The sequence below is a fragment of the Dendrobium catenatum genome, unplaced genomic scaffold (assembly GCF_001605985.2).
Source record: "Dendrobium catenatum unplaced genomic scaffold, ASM160598v2 fragScaff_scaffold_621, whole genome shotgun sequence".
Classification (NCBI taxonomy): domain Eukaryota; kingdom Viridiplantae; phylum Streptophyta; class Magnoliopsida; order Asparagales; family Orchidaceae; genus Dendrobium; species Dendrobium catenatum.
Genome location: NW_021319083.1, coordinates 316,941 through 339,636, shown reverse-complemented (window position 1 = coordinate 339,636; position 22,696 = coordinate 316,941). Strand labels below are relative to the sequence as shown.

The 22,696-nt window shown below is 36.8% G+C and overlaps 1 protein-coding gene across 4 annotated transcripts; it reads left to right on the top strand.

The window, feature by feature from the left end:
- The first annotated feature begins 1,426 nt into the window (after positions 1 to 1,426).
- On the top strand, positions 1,427 to 19,997 carry LOC110100364 (myb family transcription factor PHL7-like). 4 transcript variants are annotated; one of them, XM_020827818.2, is made up of 8 exons: positions 1,427 to 1,633; positions 7,543 to 7,596; positions 7,738 to 7,959; positions 8,276 to 8,352; positions 8,456 to 8,498; positions 8,627 to 8,684; positions 16,770 to 16,839; positions 19,313 to 19,997. In XM_020827818.2, exons 3-8 carry the CDS (start codon positions 7,746 to 7,748, stop codon positions 19,697 to 19,699), a joined length of 849 nt encoding a protein of 282 aa, XP_020683477.1. In that variant the 5' UTR covers positions 1,427 to 1,633; positions 7,543 to 7,596; positions 7,738 to 7,745; the 3' UTR covers positions 19,700 to 19,997. The 4 variants fall into 4 exon arrangements, with proteins under 4 accessions (XP_020683477.1, XP_020683476.1, XP_028550899.1 ...); XM_028695066.1 differs by lacking the exon at positions 1,427 to 1,633 and adding an exon at positions 1,696 to 3,269; XM_020827817.2 differs by lacking the exon at positions 7,543 to 7,596 and having other exon boundaries at positions 1,430 to 1,633.
- The last annotated feature ends 2,699 nt before the right edge of the window (positions 19,998 to 22,696 follow it).

Sequence of the window (22,696 nt, the reverse complement as noted above, 5' to 3'; positions counted from 1 at the left end):
ATGTGTGTTTTTCAAAAATAAAAAAGAATATTGTCAAACAATAGAGGTCTAGTTATAGAGTTACCCTTAGGTGTGTTTAAATTTCCAAATTTAGCCATGGTTGTTAATCAAAAAATAGTCTAAACTTATGATTTTGAAACTATGCTCTGATACCACTTGTTAATTATGAATTAGATTGTTAGACCTAAGTTTATGTCCCAGTGGCTAACCAAGAGGGAGGGGTAAATTGGTAATTTAAAAATTTTCCCTCTTAAAATTTTATAGAGATTCAAACTTTTTCATGAAGTTTTTAAAAAAGATTTTTCAACCATTAATCACATAGAAAAGTAAAGTAAATAAGCAGTGGAAAATAAAAAGACATAAGATTTATAGTGGTTTGGTTAAGCACGACCTACATCCACTCCCTGAAGACTCCCACTTCAGGTATTACACTATTACCAATTAGTGTCTCTCCTTTTGCCCCCACAACAAGGCGGAGAAGCCATCACAAAAACTCTCTTCCACTACTATCCGGTGCGGCAGAGAACCGTCATCCTTTTACACCATCCAGGTGTAGGCAGATTACCTCTCGCTATTCACACTCTCCAAGTGTAGGCAGAGAACCTTTCATTCTTTCACACTCTCCAAGTGTGGGTAGAGAACCCTTCATCCTTTCACACTTCTCCAAATATAGGCAGAGAACCTATCGCTGTTCACAATCTGTAAGTGTAGGCAGAGAACCTTTCATCCTTTCACACTCTCCAAGTGTAGGCAGAGAACCTTCCTATTGTTCACACTCCTCGAGTGTCGACAGAGAACTGGATCTCCTTGACAAGATCTTCTTATGATAAATCTGGAAGAACAAGAGAAAAGAGTGAAGTAATCACAATTCACAAATGAAGATCCTTACCTTTGAGTATCAAGTGAACACTTCACACTCCAGTAATAAGAAATCTTCTTCAAACATTTTTAAAATTAAATTTACACTCATTTAATTTCAAACATAACAACCCCTAAATCTTACTAATTTTAATCAAAATAAATATTATGTGCTAAATGTATCAAATGTTTAATTTGATGTTTACAATTTTTTAATTTGGTCCAAATGAATGTTTCGTTTGAGATGATTTTCTTACTACATTCTAAAGTTGTTTCTTAGTATCAAGTTCAAAATATTTTTTTACTAAAAAATAAAATTTTAAAATAATAACAAAATTTTCTCAAATGAATATTTTATTTGAGATACATTTCTTACCGCTTAAAATAAGATTTTCATAAAAATTTTAATTTTTTAATTAAAAATTTATTTTAAGAGTAAGAAAGCCAAAATCTTTTTTATAATCGACGTGCTGACGGCAGGAGGACTGGTTCGATACTCTCAAACAAAAAGACGGCCACAAAGATATAAAGAATCCCAACGCCAAACCCTAGACATCCAGATTTCCAATTGCGTGTTCCATAACGGCCGTCACGTAACGGAATAGTTTTTGCAGATGCCGTTATCGGCCGTCACGAAGTAGCTTCCAACGGGATGAGACTTGAGAGCCCAGACCGGAAAGCGAGAGGCCTCCATGGCCTTCTATTTCCGTGGACGAAAGCCCCATGAAAGCCTTTCTCAGATTTCTGCTACGTGTGAAATTTGGCAGATTCTTTGGTAAGTGCTTCAACTTTTCCATTTTTCTACTGGAAAGTTTGATATTTTTTGTTGTTCCAAGGTTTATACGTCTTAGGTGTTTTCTTTTTGATAGTCAAATATCGGTGAAGTTCGTTCTTTGATAGTTATGAATTGGGAATTCTGCGGTTTTCTGATCCGAGCATTTCTCTTGCTCTATCTTATTGCATGTTTGATTCGAATTTTGTGGCTTTCTTGTGTTATAAGGTGATTTACGGTATGAATTGATTGAGGCGGGGTTTGGATCTTTGTGCTTTTGGAATCTATTACTTTTATGAGAAGTGAGCTTAGAGGACGCGATGGGCCATAAGTACTTTTCCCATCTCTACAGGTTTCTGAGGATTTATTACGTCATTTGTCTATATGTTGTTCTTTGGTGTATCGTTCTATGGAAATCCGCTCCGTCTTCTTTTGTGGATTTCCATTTTCCCCTATTGGATTCGATCCTCTTCGTTTTTGATAACTTGGGGACTGAAGCTTTCTTTTTACATCGTTTTGAGTCGGCAGTACATAGAAAGAACGGCAAACTCTGTTCAGTAGTATTTGAATTGTTTACTATTTTGCTGTCCATGACTTATATGTTGTTCTTTAGTACTGTCATATTTCACTTTTTGAAGTTCATCTTGATGCTTGACCCGGGATTGATGGAACATGTATGTGACAACCTTTCTCTCCAATCCTACATGTATACGGTTATAGGATGCTCAAAATACTTTAAGCTTTGATTACTTGATTTTTGGAAAATCAAAATAATGTAGAGTTGGTAGACTATGGACACTCACTCGTGGATAGAAGATTGTAATTCATAAGCAAGTCTAGATTTCTTGAAGCTTCACCTTGATGGAATGATAATCTTCCCTTGAAGGTAGTTGAATGCTTCATGTTCTTGCTTGAATCTCTTTCTTTGTGATGCTTACTTGCTTCTTGATGAACTCCTCTCCTTCTTGATTGCCTTCTAGGATATGTTTTTTTTCCTACTCTCCTTGAATGGCACTAAGACCTTACTCTCTTCCTCTTAATTTTTGGTCGAGGAAAATTGGAGAGTGAGAGATGGATGAATCAATTTATTGAAAAGATTTGGTCTTTTTTATTCAGGCAACAATCCTTCTCGATCCAAATAGGTTGGAGGTAGTTTAAGCCATTCAAACTTGGTTTTCTACATGCTTGTACAACCCCTCGTTGTATGATTTGATTTTATAAGTTGCAATTAAGCTATCCAACTTTATTTTTATTTTCCTCCATGACATCTCCATATGTACCTTTGTGCTCCTTGGAAATATCTTGAACTTTGTCCTGAATTTTGTTTTGAACTTTGGGTTTACATTTGGGCTTGAGGTGCTAACTCTAATGCTAGCCCAATATTGGTACACTCTTCTAGTCCTCCAATTTGGCTTGGTTGGATGATTTTCCAATATCAAATTTCTTGGAAGTGTGACCCGGATCAATGCTATAATTGGTTTTATATCTTAAATTTATGAACTTACATGCTTTAAAAAGCAATACTTTCTTTTCTTTCTTCTCTTTATTATTATTTTTACGCACTAGAGATTGGAAAGATGGCAGTACAAAAGGCTGCTCCTTTGCTAGGGAATTCTTCTCTTTGGAATCAATGTTTTAGGTATTGTTTGTTATGATTTTTCAACTTTTTGTACGTTACACTCGTTAGCATGAGTATAATGAAGGTGTACTTCAGTTTTTATTGTTATAGAGTAAACCTCATTTACTGTCTCATAATAAGAAAAAACTATTTTTTCCTTTATAGTTTTCTTAAGACTTTTAATGAATCTTTATGGATTAATACATTGAATTTTCAACCAAAAATCATTTTTCATATAACTCTCCAAACCTTTCACAAAATTCTTTCACACTTCAAGGTTTTTCTTCTAAACTTTAGGATATGCTTGGGGCGATGTAGCTTTTTATAAAAGTGATTATAGAGTTATTGTGAAGTAAGCAATTTTTTGTAAAGTTAAAAATTTTTAGAAGATAGACATTAGCCTTCCTATAGCTACCACACTAGTTTAACTAATTCTTAAAAGCAACTTCCCACCACAAAAATTTTTGAAATCAACATGAAACTAGTAGCCAAATAGATGTATGACTTTAATTAAAAGAAAAAAAAGATTTATGATAGCGGTCTGAAAAGCGAAGTAGTGAGAAAACTATCCAAAATAGATCCTCATAAGTTGTTAAATTGATTGTCATAATATTATAATGTCAAATATTTTTGTTTGAATATTGTAGTAGTTTGTATTCTTTTCCAAAATATTTGAGCAGAATGTACAAATTTATTATAAGCAAATCTTAAATGTTTTTCAGTAATTATGTGGTAGTTACGATGTTATCAAAACTAGCTAAATTGTCTAATAAAGCATTGGAATTTTGTTCATCATTAAATGTAAATACTTAGGTAATATCACTATAAACATTATCAAAATGTGAATCAAGACTATTTCTATGTTTTCAATCCTCTATAACTGACTGAATAAGCTCTCGACATTTGCCATGGTAGCTTAAATCAATGTTTAAAATTGCGTATTCGGGTATTGAGGCGTTTTTCGTTCGTGAGGCGAGGTGTAAGCCTCAAGGCATTTTGAGGCGTAAGCCTCAAAATCAAAAGATTGTGTAAACATAAAATGATAAATTTTTTATATACTACTGAGTGAATAATATAAAACATAAAAAAACATAAGATATGAAGTGAAATCAAAATATCCCAATAATAAAACAACATGAAAAAATATCTCAATAATAAGACAACTTGAAATATAGTTCAACTCAAAATTCTATCTTTTCCAAATCCCAGTATTCTTTTCATCAACATATAATTCCAATTTCCAAAAATAAATAGCAATGACATATCACATAAGAACTCATAAGTCATCAGCACTGTCATCACCAAGGGGTTCTTCATTTGAATCATCATTATGGTGAACTGCTCTCTCCCCTTCCTCCTCTCTTATAGAGTCCAATGTCGGGCATTTACTTCAAGATTTATGTAAGTTTTAACATATATAGCGTGAGGCGTAAGCCTCAAGCCAGTGAGGCGAGGCGGGCCTTAACCAAGTTGAGGCGCAAGCCTCATAAAAAAACTCGAGGCGTTTTTTTACTGGAATTACGCAAAGGCGGGCCTCAAGGCGAACCTAATATTGCGCAATTTTAAACCATGACTTAAATAATAGGGTCAAGCACTGAAAGGGGATACCGCATCCTTCAGGATGATGGCTTGCTCATGCTCTCTTGGGGGAGGTAGGCCTTGAGGCAGTTGGAACACCTCACTGAATTGTTGAAGTGGCTGGATTATTTTTGGAATCTCGCAAATATTAGGAATGACCTGTCTTTATTAGATTTAAACGAGAATTTGACTTTTAATAGGACACAATGGAGAAAAAGGATTCATGTAGCTCACCCCACGTAGTGGGATAAAGGCTTGATGTTGTTGTGCTGTTGTTGTTGCACTCTTTCTCCATGCTTCTACCTACCTCGAGGCTTTGGAGCTCCTCCTAGAATCTCATCCCTGCTCCCTGGATTGCCCTCACTATGGTCTTAAGAGAAATCTTGGTTTTAGACTGACCAGGATCTCCCCTGATATTCACCTTCCTCCCTCTCATCATGAATTCTATAGTCAATGCTTTCTAGTCCACATTGGTTTACCCTAATGGCTGCAACCACTTCATTCCCAAAATTACATATGTGCGCCCTAACTCCAAGGGAAGAAAATCCTCCTTCATTTGTATCTCCTGCAGTGCCACAATCTATCATGGGTAGATGCCTCTACTTTTCTCCATCTTCCTTGTTCCCACATCACCCAAAAATAACCTGTGTCGACTAGCTTCAGCACTAATCGGTTCACCACCTAGTTTGAGATCAATTTGTGGGTCACCCCACTATCCACCAGAACTACCACTCATTCTCCTCCTATCTATCCCCTCACCTTCATGGTGTGATTTGAGGTAAGCACCACCATTGAGTTTAGGGAGACCTCTGCCACATTTGAGTACAAATGCTCCTCCTCTTCAACCACCTCTTCCTCTAGAGTCTCCTCCTTATCATTGATTATAAGTACTTGCAGCGAATGGTTCTTGTAACAGTGGTTCGGTGCAAACTTCTCATTACAACGGAAAAATAAGCTCATGGCCCGCTTTTATTAAACTTTTTCCTTAGTCAGCTGCTTGAAATTTCACCCTAGTCGTGCTCCCAATACCCTATATTTGGGTACTTCTCTCTGAATGGGCAAAGGTTGTACCTTTGGTGCAAAAAAAGTAGTCGTTATTCAGTATGAACCTCCCAAACTACTATGTTTGATGTTTCTCTCAAGTGAGTTTTTGTCATCCACCAACTGGGCTAGCTCCATAGCCTCCATCAACCCTCGTGGCCTCAATAACCGGACAACAGCCCTGATCTCTGGCTTGATTCCCTTCATGAAATTCTCCTCCAACACTGTCTCAGTAAGCCTCCCCAATCGGCTAGAAGGGTATTCAAACATCTCTCGATAATCCATCACTATCCCTTCGTGAACCAGCTTAAAGAATTGTGGTAGAATTCTACTTCCCGGCTAGTTTGAAAATGTTCTAATAAACTATCTATGAATTTCTTCCACGATCGTATTGGTTCTCTCATGTCTCTCCACTGATACCAAGACAAGGCTTTTCCCTCCAAGCATAAAGCTGCTGACGTGAGTCTCTCCTACTCTGTCATTCCATTCACCTCAATGTATCTCTTCACTTTATAGATCCACCAGTGAGGATATTCCCCCTAAAAAACAACCATTTTCAGTTTTCTCACTCTCGGATCCCCTCTGCCCCAACTTCCTCTTCCACCTCCAGCTCCTCCATATAGCGATTGTTGTGATCTTTCCATTATTCTCTCCCATCTCTCATTTCATAGATATCATCTTCCTCAAAACGAGTCCTTATTTCTTCTTCCCAATTTCTCCTCATGTTATACCCTTCTCACCCATTTCCCTCCTAATCATTGGTTCAAGAGGTGTCATATTTTTCTGTTGCCCATGGTTCCTACCTGTCGATCATCCCTCATTGGTCGATATTAGGGTTTCCCCCTCTTCCTTGGCCACCCATCGGTGCCCTCGCCTCCGATGTTGACAGTTAGGTGTGAAGCTCCAATATTTTCTTCATCATTTCCTCTAGGTTAGAAAAGATGAAATCCTTTCCTCAACTTCAGATTTGAATTGACCAACTTCTCCTTCTAGTTTCTCTTCAAAAGTATCAACTTTCTTCAATGCCATAAATCTTAATTTGATACCAATTTGATAGGACTTTGATAATCAAAACAACACACAACAATATAAAAAATAACAACTTACTCCAAACAGATCCAGAAATAACACAAAGAGAGCTATTTTTACTAATTTCCAAGCAAAGTAAGACAAAATACAAATTGATTCATTGTTCGAGAGGTGAATCGTCTCTCCCACAATTCCTAGCAGATACTTGGAACCCAAATACCTCACAAAAACTACTGTAGAAATTCAAAACATAACATAAAATCTATAATCTCTCCCTTTAAACAGCCCAAATCCTTTAATAAATGCCCCTTACATATTTCTCAAAGAGTTTCTGCCAAAACCTCTTCTCCTATAGGTGATAAAGGAGGTTTTGGGCCCCCCTGGGCAGCTGGGCTGCTTCCAGCCTCATCAAAACCCTTGTTATTTGTCAGTTTCTTCCCAACTCATGCATGGCGTGCAATCTCACTTAAACACCGTTATATATAGCAGCCAAAAATGTTTTAATCTCACTATTTCTATGCGTACAAAAAGAAGAAAACATCAGCTCTATATGAAATCCATTTCTTTTTGTAATTTAACATAAAAATGTTTATTTTCTCACCGATATTGTAATAACTGGGACATACTGCACTTTGGCTGATTGCAGTGTCATAGTGTTGAGAGCCGAGACACGAAGAAAGTGTAGCGTTATGCTATCTAGGTCAACCTTGTACAACTTTCTCTTTTGATTAGACTTGATGTATTAATTTTAAAATTTGATTCCCATACTATTGACATTTTATACCTGCTATATGCACCCAAATGTGCTGCCTAACTATTTCACTTCATTGATTTCATATAGGATGACAGATGTATCAACGTTCTCTTTCTAATGTAAGCCTAGCAAGCTGCTTTTCAATAGCTCATGATCAGCATATAGAAATGAATAGCAGTGTTGCATCCCCACATGCTGGAGGAAATAACCTAAATAATCCTGGTTCAACCGCTAGGCAGAGATTGCGCTGGACAAATGAACTTCATGAGCGATTTGTGGATGCTGTTGCTCAACTAGGAGGACCAGATAGTGAGTGTTCTTTATTTCAAACTTGTCATTCATTCCCAATTTAATTTTGTTGTTAGTTCTATTTTGTATGAAGAATCTTTGGCTTAGCCTGGCATAAATGCCATCATTATGCCTAACTTGCTAGACACTGAAATACAGTATCTTATTTAAGTCAAGACGAAATTGTTATTTATTCTATAAACATGATAGAATATAGCACCCTTAGATAGGATATATCCTCTCTTCAATTTTCAAAGTTATTGCTTTTAACTATTTTATTGGATATCTTTCAACCAATAAATGTAGCAATTCCTTAGAATCCTCTTTTATTTTGCAGGAGCCACTCCTAAAGGTGTCCTTAGGGTTATGGGTGTGCAAGGCCTGACCATATACCACGTGAAAAGCCACTTGCAGGTATTTAGAGGATAGAAATGGTTTTTAAACATATATGCTATTTTTGACTATGCTTTTTTGTTTCTCGTAGTTGTGGCTAACACCATTAATTTGATTCATGCAGAAGTACCGTCTTGCTAAGTACCTTCCAGACTCTTCAGCTGAAGGTAGAGCCATACACTTTGTTTGTGTAAAACTATCTATATTTTGCAGATTTACTATATTCAATTTTCATACTGAAAGGTTTTTTAATTATAGGTTCCCTTCCAACCTAAATCTTTTCCTATTTGTTTAGGTGCTAAAGTTGAAAAGAAGGAATCCGATGATGTTCTTTCCAACCTTGAAAATTCCACGTGAGTGCAGATACTCTCTTATGCCAATTCCGAGCTTTAGAATTGCCGTGTCTTTTTGTTATGCTTATGAAATTTTTATTTCACATATGGTTCTCTATATTTCTGGCCCACCAACAGCGATAGGAAATAAATAACCAAATGAGAAGTTTTTAATTAAAATGTTCTGCACCTGTAGTAGCACTTGGCAGTCTATCCAAGGTTTGTAGGGCGCGTTCCATGTGAAGGATCATTTCATGTTCTTTCTCTTTGAATTTGTGTGTTTTACCGGAGCTGCGAAGCTTTGTCTTCTATGGAAAAAGGAAAAATCAAACTTCTTTTCATTGATTATAGCTGCGGTATTAACCTGCTGTTTGAGAAGACCGTTTATGCATTTCATGTAACAAAATGTTATGATTACAAACTTGATTTGAGTCCATATAATACTAACCCCTTTACAATCCTGGATTTAAGTTGCCACATCTTGTTATGGAGCATGAACTAAAGGAAGATCATACTTGGGTATGATATATCAATGGTCAAATACAATTCCAACCTAAAAGCTTCAGCCTAAGGGAGAAGGGTGATCACTCGGTATTTCTATGCCAAAATATTTTCCTATCATCTGATGCAAGAATAAATCTAGTATTGTCACATGCTTTAACTATCTTCTCTTAACATGAGAGCTCTCCACATCAACCAACTAGCACTACTCCTTAAATGCATGATTCCTAATATTATCAAGTATCTGATGCGTCTTGGAAGTAAAAAGAACAAGTAGATGAGCAGAAAAAATGTAGGAACACAAATATGGGGGCTGATTTTTAATTTTTCCTTCAATAATAATGTAAGATACAATTGATCTACTATTCAAGAGATAGATCAGCTCTCCCACAAACCCTAGAAATAAAATTCAGCTAACAAAAAATCTTAACCCTAGACAAAGCTCCTTAAATAGCCCTCGCATACAATAAACACAATTGGAACCTTCATAAACAGCATAAACGCAATTAGAAAACCTTCCTAAATAATTAAAACTTTCTTAAACTGCATAAACACAATTAGGAAACCTTCCTAAAAATCTCCTCCATTGATTCATCCTCCTTAGATAATGAATAATAACTCCCTTGGGCCCCACAACAGTCCCCATCCTTGGCATATCAATACCGCTTTGATTATAGCTGTGTCATTAACTTGGTGTTTGAGAAGTCCGTATGCGTTTCATATAACAAAATGTTATGATTACAAACTTGATTTGTGTCAATATAATACTAACCCGTTATAATCGTGGATTTAAGTTGCCACATCTTGTTATTGAGTATGAACTAAACGAAGATCAAACTTGGGTATGGTATATCAATGGTCAAATACAATTTCAACCTAAAAGCTTCGGCCTATTTGAGAAGGGTAATCACTTGGTATTTCTATGCCAATATATTTTCCTATCATGTGATGTAAGAATAAACCTAGTAATTTCATATGCTTTAACTATCTTCCCTTAACATGAGATCTCTCTACCTCTGCCAACTAGCACTACTCCTTAAATGCATGATTCCTAATATTATCAAGTATCTTTTGCGTCTTGAAAGTAAAAACAACAAGTAGATGAGAAGAAAAAATGCTGGAAGACAAAGATAGGGGCGGATTTTTTATTTCTCCTTCAATATTAATGTAAGATACAATTGATCTACTATTTAAGAGGTAGATTAGCTCTCTCACAAGCCCTAGAAATAAAATTCAGCAAACAAAAAATCATAACCCTAGACAAAGCTCCTTAAATAGCTCTCACACACAATAAACACAATCGGAATCTTCCTAAACGGCATAAAAACAAATAGAAAATCTTCCTAAACATCATAAACACAATTAGGAAATCTTCCTAAATAATTAAAACTTTCTTAAAATGCATAAACACAATTAGGAAACATTCATAAATAATTAAACTTTCTTAAACTGCATAAACACAATTAGGAAACTTTCCTAAAAAGTTCCCCCTTGATTCCTCCTCCTTAGATAATGAATAATAACTCTCTTGAGTCCCATAAGGGGCCCCCTCTTGTCGTATCAATACCCGTGATTCTCAATTCGCATGTTGTATCCCCCCCCCACCCCAAAAAAAAAAAAAAAAAAAAAAAAAATGTTGTCCTCAAGATAGAAGTATAGGAACTGTTTCATAATCATCTCGTATGGCTCCCGTGTGGCTTCGTACTCCGACAATTCCTTTTACTTGATTAGTTCCTCTCTTGCTCCTACTTTCCTTTGGTGCACCCCTTCTACTCGCAAGAGTTCTAAAATAACCTCCATGCCTTCTATCAAAGTCAAAAGTAGTGAAGACGGTGTGTGATCTCTTATTGCCTGCCTCAGCTGTGAGACATGAAATATTGGGTGTAAAGCTAATGAAGATGGTAATCCTAGTTGATAGGCCACTGCTTTAATGCACTCCGAAACCTCATAAGGCCCAAAGTATCGTGGGGACAATTTCTCATTCCTCCTCCTGGCTTGTCCTGTTGGTAGGGTCTCAGCGTCAAGTAAACCATGCCTCCTGGCTCAAAGTGTACTTCTCTTTTGTACTCATCAACCTTCTTCTTCATGATCTATTGGGCCCTCAATAGATGTCCCTTGAGTTATGCCAATATCCTATCCCTCTCCTCTCAGTAATAATCTACACTTGATACCGGTGTAGTACTATGCCCATAATGTATCAAATGAGATGAATCTCTACCATAGAGAATCTTGAAAGAGGTAGTCTCTGCTACTGAATGGTATGAAGTGTTATACCAATACTCGGCTCAAGCAATTCAATTTGCCCAACTCTTTGGAGTATCCGATACAAAACATCACAAGTAGGTCTCCACGCTTCTATTTACTACCTTTGTTTGGCCGTCTATCTAGGGATGATATATCGTGCTTCTCTTTAGGATTGTACCTTGTAAATGGAACAACTCATTCCATAAATGGTTAAGAAACACCTTGTTTCTAACATAATAGATTATGAAAATTCATGCAAGCACACCACCTCTCATATGAAAGAAATAGCCACAAAGATTGCAGTATAAGGGTTCTTCAGAGAGATAAGTGTGCATATTTGCTCAAACGATCCACTACTACCAGTATCACAAAACATCACTTCAAATGTGGTAACCCCTAGATGAAGTTCATCATCACCTTCCACACCCTCTCTGGTAGAGCTTAGGTTGTAGTAATCCTCTTGGTCTCCACACATCTGTTGACTACCTCCGCCTGCGTTGCTGCTTATCCCCAATTGAAATTGTCCTTCTTCAACTGCTTCGTTAATAGCCATGCTATCGTGTCATAGCCCCATACAAACTTCCGGTAGTATCCTATGAGACCCAAGAACCCCCTCAATTCCTTCAAGTTCTTAGTCAAAGGCCAATCCAGTATAGCCTTGATCTTGGATTGGTCTGCTGCTACCCCTTATTTGCTTACCACATGTCCTAGGCACTTCATTTGTCGATGTGTAAAGCCTTTACATTTCGAATATTTCTAAAAGATGAATATGATTTAAATAAATTAAAAAAAAAACATATTGGGAGGCATTCGACTCTACCGAATGAGGCAGGGGATAGACCAAATTGTTATGCAATAACTCAGATAAAGACCATCTCAGTGATTACAGTGTAGATAATTCCTAAGTTATTGTCATCTATTTCAGCTTTCATTAAGAATTAAATGTAAATGATTAGAGAATTGAGAAAAAAGAAAATTTAGAGTTGAACTTGATGTTATATGACACTTTTATGCAATTCTATATTTAATTAATATTGTTTTGCTTTTATAAAATTTTAGTTTTATTTCATGCAATTTATTTCTTGTCACTTTAGATCTTATGCAATTTTTTGTTTCATATGTATGTCAATTTGTTAATTTATAATTCAATAGTAAGTTAATATGTCATCATTTAATATATTATTTAGGTATTATAAAAAAAATCACTTTTGACATTTATTATCACTTTAAGCATTTTTTTGATTTTGAGGCCTACGCTTCAAAACGCCTTGAGGCTTACGCCTCTCCTCATGAACAAAAAATGCCTCAATACCTAATTGCGCAATTTCAAACATTGTGTAAAGAAATATTTCTTCAAATTGGCATGCAGCTTGTACTCCCTTGAAGTCTCCAGTATAGTCCTCTGGTGACCCACATGCTCTGCCTCCATACGATTGTAAATCAGGATGTCAGCAAAAAATACCAATATGAATTTCCTGAGGTGGGGTTGAGAAACCTGGTTCATAAGGGACTGAGAAAATGCCTGGAGCGTTGGCGGCATACAAAAAACTAGTAGTGATCCTCATAGGTCCTGAAAGCTATCCTATGCATATCCCTCGATTTCTTTCTAATCTATTAGTATCCTGACTTCAGGTTAACCTTTGAGATGATGATCGTCTTAAATAGCTCATTAGTCACGTGGATTGGAAATTTGTCCAGCATCATTTTTTTTTAAGGCCCTATTATTCAAGCAAAATCTCAAATTGCCATTTTTTTTTTAACCAACAAAACTGGGATGGAAAAAGGGCTCACATTGGGTTTGATATTCCTGCCTCCATCATCTCCTTGATGAGCCTCTCTATCTCATCCATATGAATCTGCATGTATCGGTACAATCAGACATTGATAGATGAAACCCCATCCTTCAAGGTAATGGCATGCTCATGGTCTTGGGTGGCAGTAATCTGTCAGGTTGCTAAACAATATCAGGACTGACGCGGGAGCTATTGTACATACTCAGGGGTCTTGGCTGGCTCTGAATCTCTGACCTCCTCTAGGCTCTGTAGCTCCACCAAGTAACCCAGTAGGGCCTTGCTCCTTATTTCACCTTGACCATAGTTTTGATTGAAAATCTAGTTCTGCACAATCTAGCATCTCCTCACAGCACCACCCTCTTCTCTTCAACCTGAATCTCCATAGTCAAAGATTTCCAGTCCACCTTCATTTCCTCTATGTTCATAACCACTTCATCCCTATAATCACATCACGGCTCCCCAAATCTAAGGGAAGAAATCCTCTACTATTTGTATGTCCTTGGGTGTCAGCACCAATCTCCTACAAATCCTTCTAGTCCTCTCCACCTTCCATGTTCCCATCATTACTCCAAAGTTCCCCGTATCCGCCAACTCTAAGAATTTTTATTGCCTCCTCCCACCTGACGTATCTTTACGTTCGGTATGCCGTGTTAATGCGACACCTTGCATTCTACTTTACCCTATTGACCCGACGTTAGCCCATACGCTTTTACCTCCTTTTTTTAAATATATTGGGTTACCCCGTGGTAATGTATTTGAAATGGGCGGGAAACAAAAAAAATACGCGGCTTTTACCTCTGTCCTCTCCACCTTCCATGTTCCCATCATTACTCCAAAGTTCCCCGTATCCGCCAACTCTAAACCTTACTAGTCGATGACCTAATTTGAGTTGAAGTTGTGAGTAGAACTGCTATCCACCAAAATCATCTCTGGCCACTCCCTGATCCATCCCCTCACCTTCATAGTGGTGTGATTTGGAGTAAATCCCACCACTGAATTTAGGAACAGTTCAACCACATCAATATGTAGGTGTTCTCCTACCTCTTGTGATTCCTCACCAAACTCCTCGTTTTCGGTTTCATCATCACAACCTTGGAGTGTGCGGTCTTTGCACCGATGGTCGTCAGGTGCATGCTTCTAATCACAGTGGAAGTACAAATTGTTCACTCTTTTTTTTCTACAACTTTGCCTCTATGAGGTGCTTAAGTGGGCTTCGGGGCGAACTACCACACTCTTCTCCCTTAGTGCCTCCCGCAGAAAAGATACTGTCTGGGTCCTCAGTGCTAGTGGAGTCGAGTTACTCCTGTAAGAGCCTTCTGTGACTTTGCTTCTGCTGGTCTTCTCCATCTGTCTCCAGTCCTCCATTATTTGGGCTAGCTCCATCATTTATCTCAGTCCCTTGGTCTCAACAATCGTAGGTCTTCCCATATGTCCAGCTTCAGACCCTTCATGAAATTTTTCTCCATCTTTGCCTTCGAAATTCTCCTCAACTGCCTTGATAGCAACTCAAATCTCTCCCTATACTCCATGACAGTCCCTTCTAAGTCAAGGCAAAGAATTGCTCTTGTAGGTCTTCATCCCAAGTGACTTGGAAACGTTCCAATAAGTAATTTTTAAATTCCTCCCAATATTGGATTAGATATCTGGCCTCCCTCCACTGGAATCAAACTAGGGCTTTCCCCTCCAGACATAGCCCATACAGTCATAAGCTTATCCTTTTCATTCAACCAATTAACTGCGAAATACCTCTCCATCTAGTACATCCGTCCATGGGCATCCTCTTCAAATATCGACATCTTTAACTTCCTCACCCTAGCATCTCCACTCAAACTCCCCCCAACCATGTTTCAAGGGTGGAAATCCCACCTTTCTTACCTCCTCCTTGCATGACTTGATCCCCACCACTCGGCTCGACCCCCCCATCTTTGGTGGCCCATTCCCCTTGCCCGAAATGCCTCCCATAGTGGTCGGCCACCCTACCACCATCACCAGAAAATTATGTTCTTTCTGTTCCCCCTTCTGGGAACCCTGATCCCTCTCTTATTGAAGCTCTAGGAGGTGGCTCTCTATGAAAGAAACTCTCCTCGTCGAACTCCTCCGGTCTGACCTCCTTTTCCTTAATTCGACCAAGGGAATCCCGATCAAATCTTGGTTAGGGTTAGCAATCAGAATTGCCGGTGGAGTTTTTTATTGCATTTCCATGAGCTTCTTCATCATCTCCTCCAACCCTCCAAATCAACTCTTCATCCAATTTTCTATGGTTGAAAACTTTCCTTTGGTGGTTGAGAACTCCTCTCCACTTCGTCTTCCAACTCATCCACCTTCTTTCCTGCCATCTCTCCAAAACATTGATATGATATCAATTTGATGTATCTTGGAAGTAAAACAAGAAGTAGATTAGAAGAAAAAATACACGAACACAAAGATATGGGCTTGTTTTTTATTTCTCCTTCAATAATAGTGCAAGATACAATAGATCTTCTATTCGAAAGGTAGATCAGCTCTCCCATAGACCCTAGCTATTGCTAGGACCTTGGACAAACCTTAGAAATAAAATTCAGCAAACAAAAGATCCTAACCCTAAACAAAACTCTCCCTTAAATAGCCCTCACACACAATAAACATAATTGGAACCTTTCTAAACAACATAAACACAATAAGAAAACCTTCTTAAACATTAAAACCTTCCTAAACGATATAAATACAATTAGGAAACCTTCCTATATAGCATAAACACAATTAGAAAATCTTCCCAAACAACTCTCCCTTGATTTTTCCTCCTTACATCATGAATAGTAGCTCCCTTGATTTTAACCAGGAAATAAGTATCAGTAATTAAAGATTTGCAAAAATTGATTGTTTGAGTATCTGAATGTTGATCTCCGAAGCACACCTTGAACTGCACTATATCTTTACTGCAATGCGATAGAATGAGCTTCTCAATTCAATATGGTGTCTAACGAGTGAAAACATAAAATGATGCTTTAAATCCCACCATAGCAGTTGCATATTTATCTTTATTACGGCTTCATAAACAAGGCATTTATTGGTCAAACTCTTGGAGCATTTGCATTTTGTGGCCTTCCTATTTTTACGGTCGCCAAGCTGAACTCGCTTTGCTTACTCAAAGTATAAGCTCCTTGATTACACTGGCTCAGACTGCAGGAAAAACCGGCTTGCATACCTTATGGAAACTTCATCCAGTTAACCTCTCATTTACCCTAAAATCTCTTATGTTTTTCTGCAATCTACTGCTGCTTCTCATTCAAAATCATTGCAAGTTGATGCATTCAAGGTACATTATGCTTCCATGGTATTGTTGAAGGTTTAAAAGTTCTCTCACTCCAAGTATTGAGGCATGAAGAATAAACGCCTGTTAAAACTAGAAATTGCAAACTTATGTTAGAAACGGTCACATTTTTTATTATCATAGAAGTGTACATCCTACAGTGATGCTTTTTTATATGTTTCAAGTTTTTTTCTTTCTCACTCATATGTAAACAAATTAGTTTTAATGTACGTATCTAACTGTGTGATCGCGATTTCATCTCTTTCTTTTTGTTATCAGAGGGATGCAAATAACTGAAGCACTAAAGTTGCAGATGGAGGTGCAAAAGCGTCTACACGAGCAATTAGAGGTAAGGCAAGCTTCACTGAGATCTAATGTTTTATCTCGTGATCAAACATTTTTCATCATTTCCAAGCCTGACGCCAAATCTTTACTCCTGAGCAAAGCAATGCTAGTGCATCAGGATACAAACAATTGTGTCTCATTTTGTGTCATGCTTTTGTTCCGTTTGATCATGGAAAGTGCTCCTTTATGGGCACTTATTCATATTCTGTAATCCAAAAAGCTCTGTACTAAGTGTGTATTCTAAAAAGATGGAGTAAAAGGCTGTTTTATTTTTAAAATTGCACAACACACCGTCTTAAAGCTTGCACATGCCCCATGACGGCTATGGTGGGCGTATGCCTTGACATGGTTGAGGCATCTCTATGTAATAAACAAGAGGTATATGCCTCAAATCTTAGGCTTCGTTTGGGATGGCTTTCTTACTGCTTCTTGAAGTAGTTTTCTAGCACAAAAAAATAGATTTTTATACTAAAAAGCTGCTTTGTGAAGAAATAAGAAAGTCATCCCAAACGAAACCTTAGTGTTTAGGGTGATTTTGACAAGTACATTTATAAATAAAATATATTCTTAAAGCCTCATTTTTTTCTTTCACCCCATCTAAAAGTAAACCCCTCGGTTCCTCTCCATTGACTACCTGCGATCTCGCATGCACACTTTCACTTGACTATGCCTGCTTCTCATCCATATGCCGTTGCTCAACCACTATTGTTATGCCATCATCGTTGCAGCTACTTTGCCAAGTTGTCCTCCACATTTCCCTTATTTTGCTAGTTACAATAGCTTTTTTGTTTTTTGCTCCCTAGATTTTAAATTTCTCACTTTTCTTTGTTTAGAGTTTAATTTTTCTTTGAATATTTATACTTTGTAATACTTTTTTTGAATTAAAAATTTAAATTTAGGGTTTTCTAAAGTTGTTAGAGGTCACGTGAGAAGCTTAATGAGAGATAAAAGAGATCCTGCATGAAAACGTAATGTGTGAGTGCAACTTGGAGGGAGTGAAAAGATATATATCTATTTGAGGTGTAACTACTATAATAAAGTTATTAAAGGTGGTATGAGGAGAATGGAAGAACATCTTTTTGTCTCTCACAAGAATATTGTTACTTATGCCAAAGTGCTTGAGAAGATGGAAGATGAGATTCGTGCTTACAAGAAGCAATCATGTCAAAGGATTTGGTACAACGTCAATTTAATTACATATTAGATAGTGGATCTTCTAATGGTATTGGGCCTAATTGCAAAAATTTCTCATCTTCTTTGCTACAGATGTCAAATAAAGGTGCAAGTGGACTTATAAAATGTTAATTTGAGAGTAGGAGATAATTTATTGTTCTTATTTTATTTTGACGTACTTGATCTTACTTTGATGTTATGGAACATAAGACATGGATCATGATATGCATCAAACTCTAGCTCCTGGAAAGCATACTTTTTGATTCAAATTCAACTCGAATAGGTAAACTAAGACAAGAATGAGTAACTGGCTCATTTAATTTGCATTATTTATCAGATTTGGCCATGTAAATTAATTTGATTTGAATTTTTCTATTAAGATTCGGATTGGCTAACAAGTAGGAGTCTTTCCTGTTTAATAAAGTTAATCCTTGCCCAGTGCATAGAAATAGAGGCCTTATCACAACCAACTTCTTATATTCCATTTTTCATGACTAGCTTATCATCTATTGACATGTTATGTAAACTCGTGCATTGACGTGCATGAAATAATGAAATTACACAGTTTTTGTTGATTATCTGTCATTTCATTTTAAAGCCACTCATGAGTTTGCTGAGGCTAATTAATGGATGGATTTGTTTCGCATGATGTTTTCCATTTTAAACCGAGCTATCATCAAATTTTACTTAGAAGTTAGAAATAGCCATGGAAAATCACCCTATTCAGTCCTTTACATTGGTTTTATCTGATGACAGTCCTCCCTTGTAGACCGAGCTCTAGAATTTTAACTATTGCCATGTTCTAGTTCCATTTCTAATTTTTTTATGCACATTTTTTTTTTAATTTTGTTGTTCCTTCCTGGCTATAGCATTTCGGAAGTCATTTGCAATGGTGAACTACATTTTCTACTGTATTACTACTCTTCAATCATTTTTCTGGCATCTCTTTTTTATTATTATTTATTTTGTAATTTTATATATATATATATATATATATATTTCATTTTTCTTGCATCACTTGGATTCATACAATAATTGCTATAAGGGCATGCCCAGCTCTAATCAATTATGGGCTTGATGTAGGGTTGACCTACAAACTTAACCTTGTACTCTTAGGAATTATTTCCCATGATTCAAATTTGCAACCCATGGATCGAAATGGAGACGGCCTAATCATTCTGGCGCAAATTAAGATCTAATCTTAAAATGTGCTTTTAAGCTTCTTCTGTCTGAACTTAAAGATGAATTTTGTTGATCTTTTCCTGAGCTTTGATGGCAAGCTATCCACATTAACTCACTTACAGGTTCAAAGGCAGCTGCAGCTTAGGATAGAAGCCCAAGGTAAGTATCTGAAGAAGATCATCGAGGAACAGCAGCGACTTAGCGGTGGATTAACACCAACCTCAACCAACCAAAGCCTAGAAGATAAGAGTGATCCCTCAACCCCTGTTCCAATCACCAAGTCTTCTTTCCAAGAGAAATCCAATGGTAGCCTCTTTAATAGCTTTTCTTTTGAGGACTCTCATCATGGACCGCTCACGCCAGAAACAGGCTCTCCATCTGCAAGCCCGAAGCACGAACGCTCGGTTAGGAGGCAGGGAGACAATGATAGCCCTAAGCATGAGCTGCTGCTTGGCCATCACATTCTCGAGTCAAGCTCCAGCTCCTTATTCCTGGGCAGTGGACTTTAAGGTCACAGAGCCCCTTCCAGTAGTGAAAATATGCTCAGCAACTGTGATGCTAGAAAGTGCTTTATATGATCAAACTTTTTTAGCTGCTAGGTAGGCGTTTGTTCTTCATTGTATTGTAGGCGTTTCGAAGTTATATGGCAATGTTTGTTGCACCTGTAGCATTTGTAGCACTATTTACTGAGGGGCGTTTATTCATCCTCAGATGTATTATTTTTTAACAGTCTTTCAACAATATAAAAACTACACACTTGTTGAAGAGAGAGCATCTATATGCAGCTCACATTTTTGATAATCAAAATTCTGTTTGTGGTTTTGAGTAGAGATTCTACTTATGTCAGTGTTAGTGATGCAGTTACCAAGCTGAGAGAGGGAGCCCCGGGGGGCGTGGGAAATTATTAGATTCGGACATCGGACACAACTTATCGTTCGGTACTTCACAACACCGGACAATACTGATCTCGGTACTTTACAGTACCGAGTATACTGAGCTACTGCTTGGTACTTTTCAGTACCGAGTTTAGTACCAAGTAGAGGGTGATGTGGCGCATTTTCATTGGCTCCGGACGGCGTCCAGTGTCCGAACCCATTAATTTCCCCTGTGGCGTGGAGGCCGGATTGCTAGGGTATTGGCTCTGGGTGTAAGTAGGGTAAAATCTGCAGGGGGTGCATCAGATTTCGGCATTCAAGGTCTGTCTTGTACATTGGTGGCAGGCAGCCTTATTTTGTTATGTGGCCTGGACATTATACTTCATGACTTACCTGCTCCAAAGAAACAGAAATCTTAGTGCAGTCTAATTAATACTCTGTGAAGAAATATCTAGACGCTAGTTCTATACATGCATGAATGGCATATAAGTCCTGCCCTAAAAACTTCCATTGAAGGATAAGCTTTGGTTTCATGGAATATCATCACAGGAAGTTTCACCAAATCAATTACAGGGCATCACACCAATTCTAGAGTACAAAACCTTGATGGTTATCCCCATTGGAAAAATATGGAAGAGAAATAACATCAAACCCTTAGAATGAAATCATAGTAAATTTTATAAGCTTGATCTCTGTTTAGATTTCAATCTGACACCATGAAAGTTTTGGCTTTGTGGATCGGGTGATTTTTAAAAAAATTGTAGGATGGCTTCGAAAAGTTTAAGAAGCTATACTAGAAGTGTTTGTTGCTGATGAAAATTAGTAAATATTAGCTCATTTCAAATAAGTCTTGATTCAAAGCACCAAAAAAAAAAAAATTCAAACAAAATTAAAATTATAGTTTGGGCTTTGGAAAATTCAACCTCAACCCTAATAAGACAGCTTTTGTGTTTTCTGTTCAAATTTTTATAAGGAAAAAAAATTCAACCTTAACCCTATTATGGTGCAGATAAGACACTCCATAGAGATTTTGTCCTCATTTTATGAGAACTTATGAATTGGTTCATGATTTCCCATAAGCGCAAGCCTATATGAGTTATTACCACTCTTAATGACTAGAGAGAACTTTTGATTAAGGTTAGTTATTAGAATCTAGGTGCTTGATATATAGTAGCAATCAAATTTAATTTATGATTGAGAATTTGTCATCATTTATTTAAAGCAAATGGTGAAGAGAATGATAACAAACCCAATCAAAATCTCATAGTTTAGTTATCCTGGTTTATCATGGACCCTAGAGTAATAACCCGATTTTTTTACATGACTTTAAAATGAAAATTTGAATTTCTATTTAAAATAGAATGCTGCGGCGTTGAGCTAGTGGACACTAGTACATTGGCCTTCGAGCACAATAGCGTCTTTAGCATTGAAGCTTATGTTGTATAGTAATTCCAGATTCAACATGCAGTGTTGCGATCCTGGGTGGTGGCGCTACACACTTTTATTTTTATATTTAATACAACCTATTTTCTCTCCACTCATCCTCACTACCACTAGCACTGATTGCTGAAGAAAAGGAAGGGGATAGGAGGAGAGGAAAAGAAAGTTCACGTTCTGGTAGTCGGTCCACTTATTTGTTCATACAAAAATTGCTCAAATTGTTGTAGGTAATTTTTCTCCTATTTCTGTTTATAAATATTTTAATTTTAACAATCCAACTCCTTTTAAATTTAATTTATTACATTTTTTCGGATTTAGTGAATTTCTATCCCATATTTTTTTATATGTTATAGTATTGATTGTTTTGGACTGATTGATTGTGTGATTTTACCGAGTAAAACAAATGTTTTTTTATATTTTCAATGATTTGCAAGAATAGAGGTTTTAGTTTTAACTATTTACAAGAATAGAGATTTTGGTATTTTTAATATGAGCATAATATTAATACAAGCATTGTGAATGAATACAAGCATGTATTTGGATAATAGCTGGTTGTTATTACTATTATAATATTGTGATAACATTACATTTGCTAGTTTACTACACTATTATTATTACAATGTTTAACTATTCTACTGATTACTATTACTGTATCATTTTACTGCTACTATCACTAGTTTTATGGATATTGATGTTGTTATCGATGATACTAATGTTATTACTGTTATTAATATTGATTTACTATTTACTAATTTACTGCTATTGAACACATGATTCATGCATGAGGACAAACAAAAACTACTTTTACTAATGTTGGTTGAAGACTGACTGACCTGTACAGGATGGTGCGCTGACGAGCTATTTTGAAAATACTATTATTTGGTTTTATCATCAACTAGTTCACTTGATTTACTGATTATGAGTTATAAGGAGTTATCATTATGCAAACAGACAATGAATGATGACTTTGTTTATCGAGCTAACAATTATTGATTACTGATTACTGACTACTAAAAAAATAACGCGCAAGCTAGAACTCCTTACTTGTTTAGCATGATTACTGGAATGCATATTACTACACTTATTATTACACTGTTTAACTATTCTACTGATTACTATTACTGTATCATTTTACTGCTACTATCACTAGTTTTATGGATATTGATGTTGTTATCGATGATACTAATGTTA

Bases quoted from the DNA above. Each gene is read 5' to 3' on its own strand.
- LOC110100364 (XM_020827818.2), top strand. From the start codon at position 7,746: ATGTATCAACGTTCTCTTTCTAATGTAAGCCTAGCAAGCTGCTTTTCA. The intron at 8,353-8,455 runs GTATTTAGAGGA...TGATTCATGCAG, and splicing joins ACGTGAAAAGCCACTTGCAG to AAGTACCGTCTTGCTAAGTA. The intron at 8,685-16,769 runs GTGAGTGCAGAT...TTTTGTTATCAG, and splicing joins TCCAACCTTGAAAATTCCAC to AGGGATGCAAATAACTGAAG.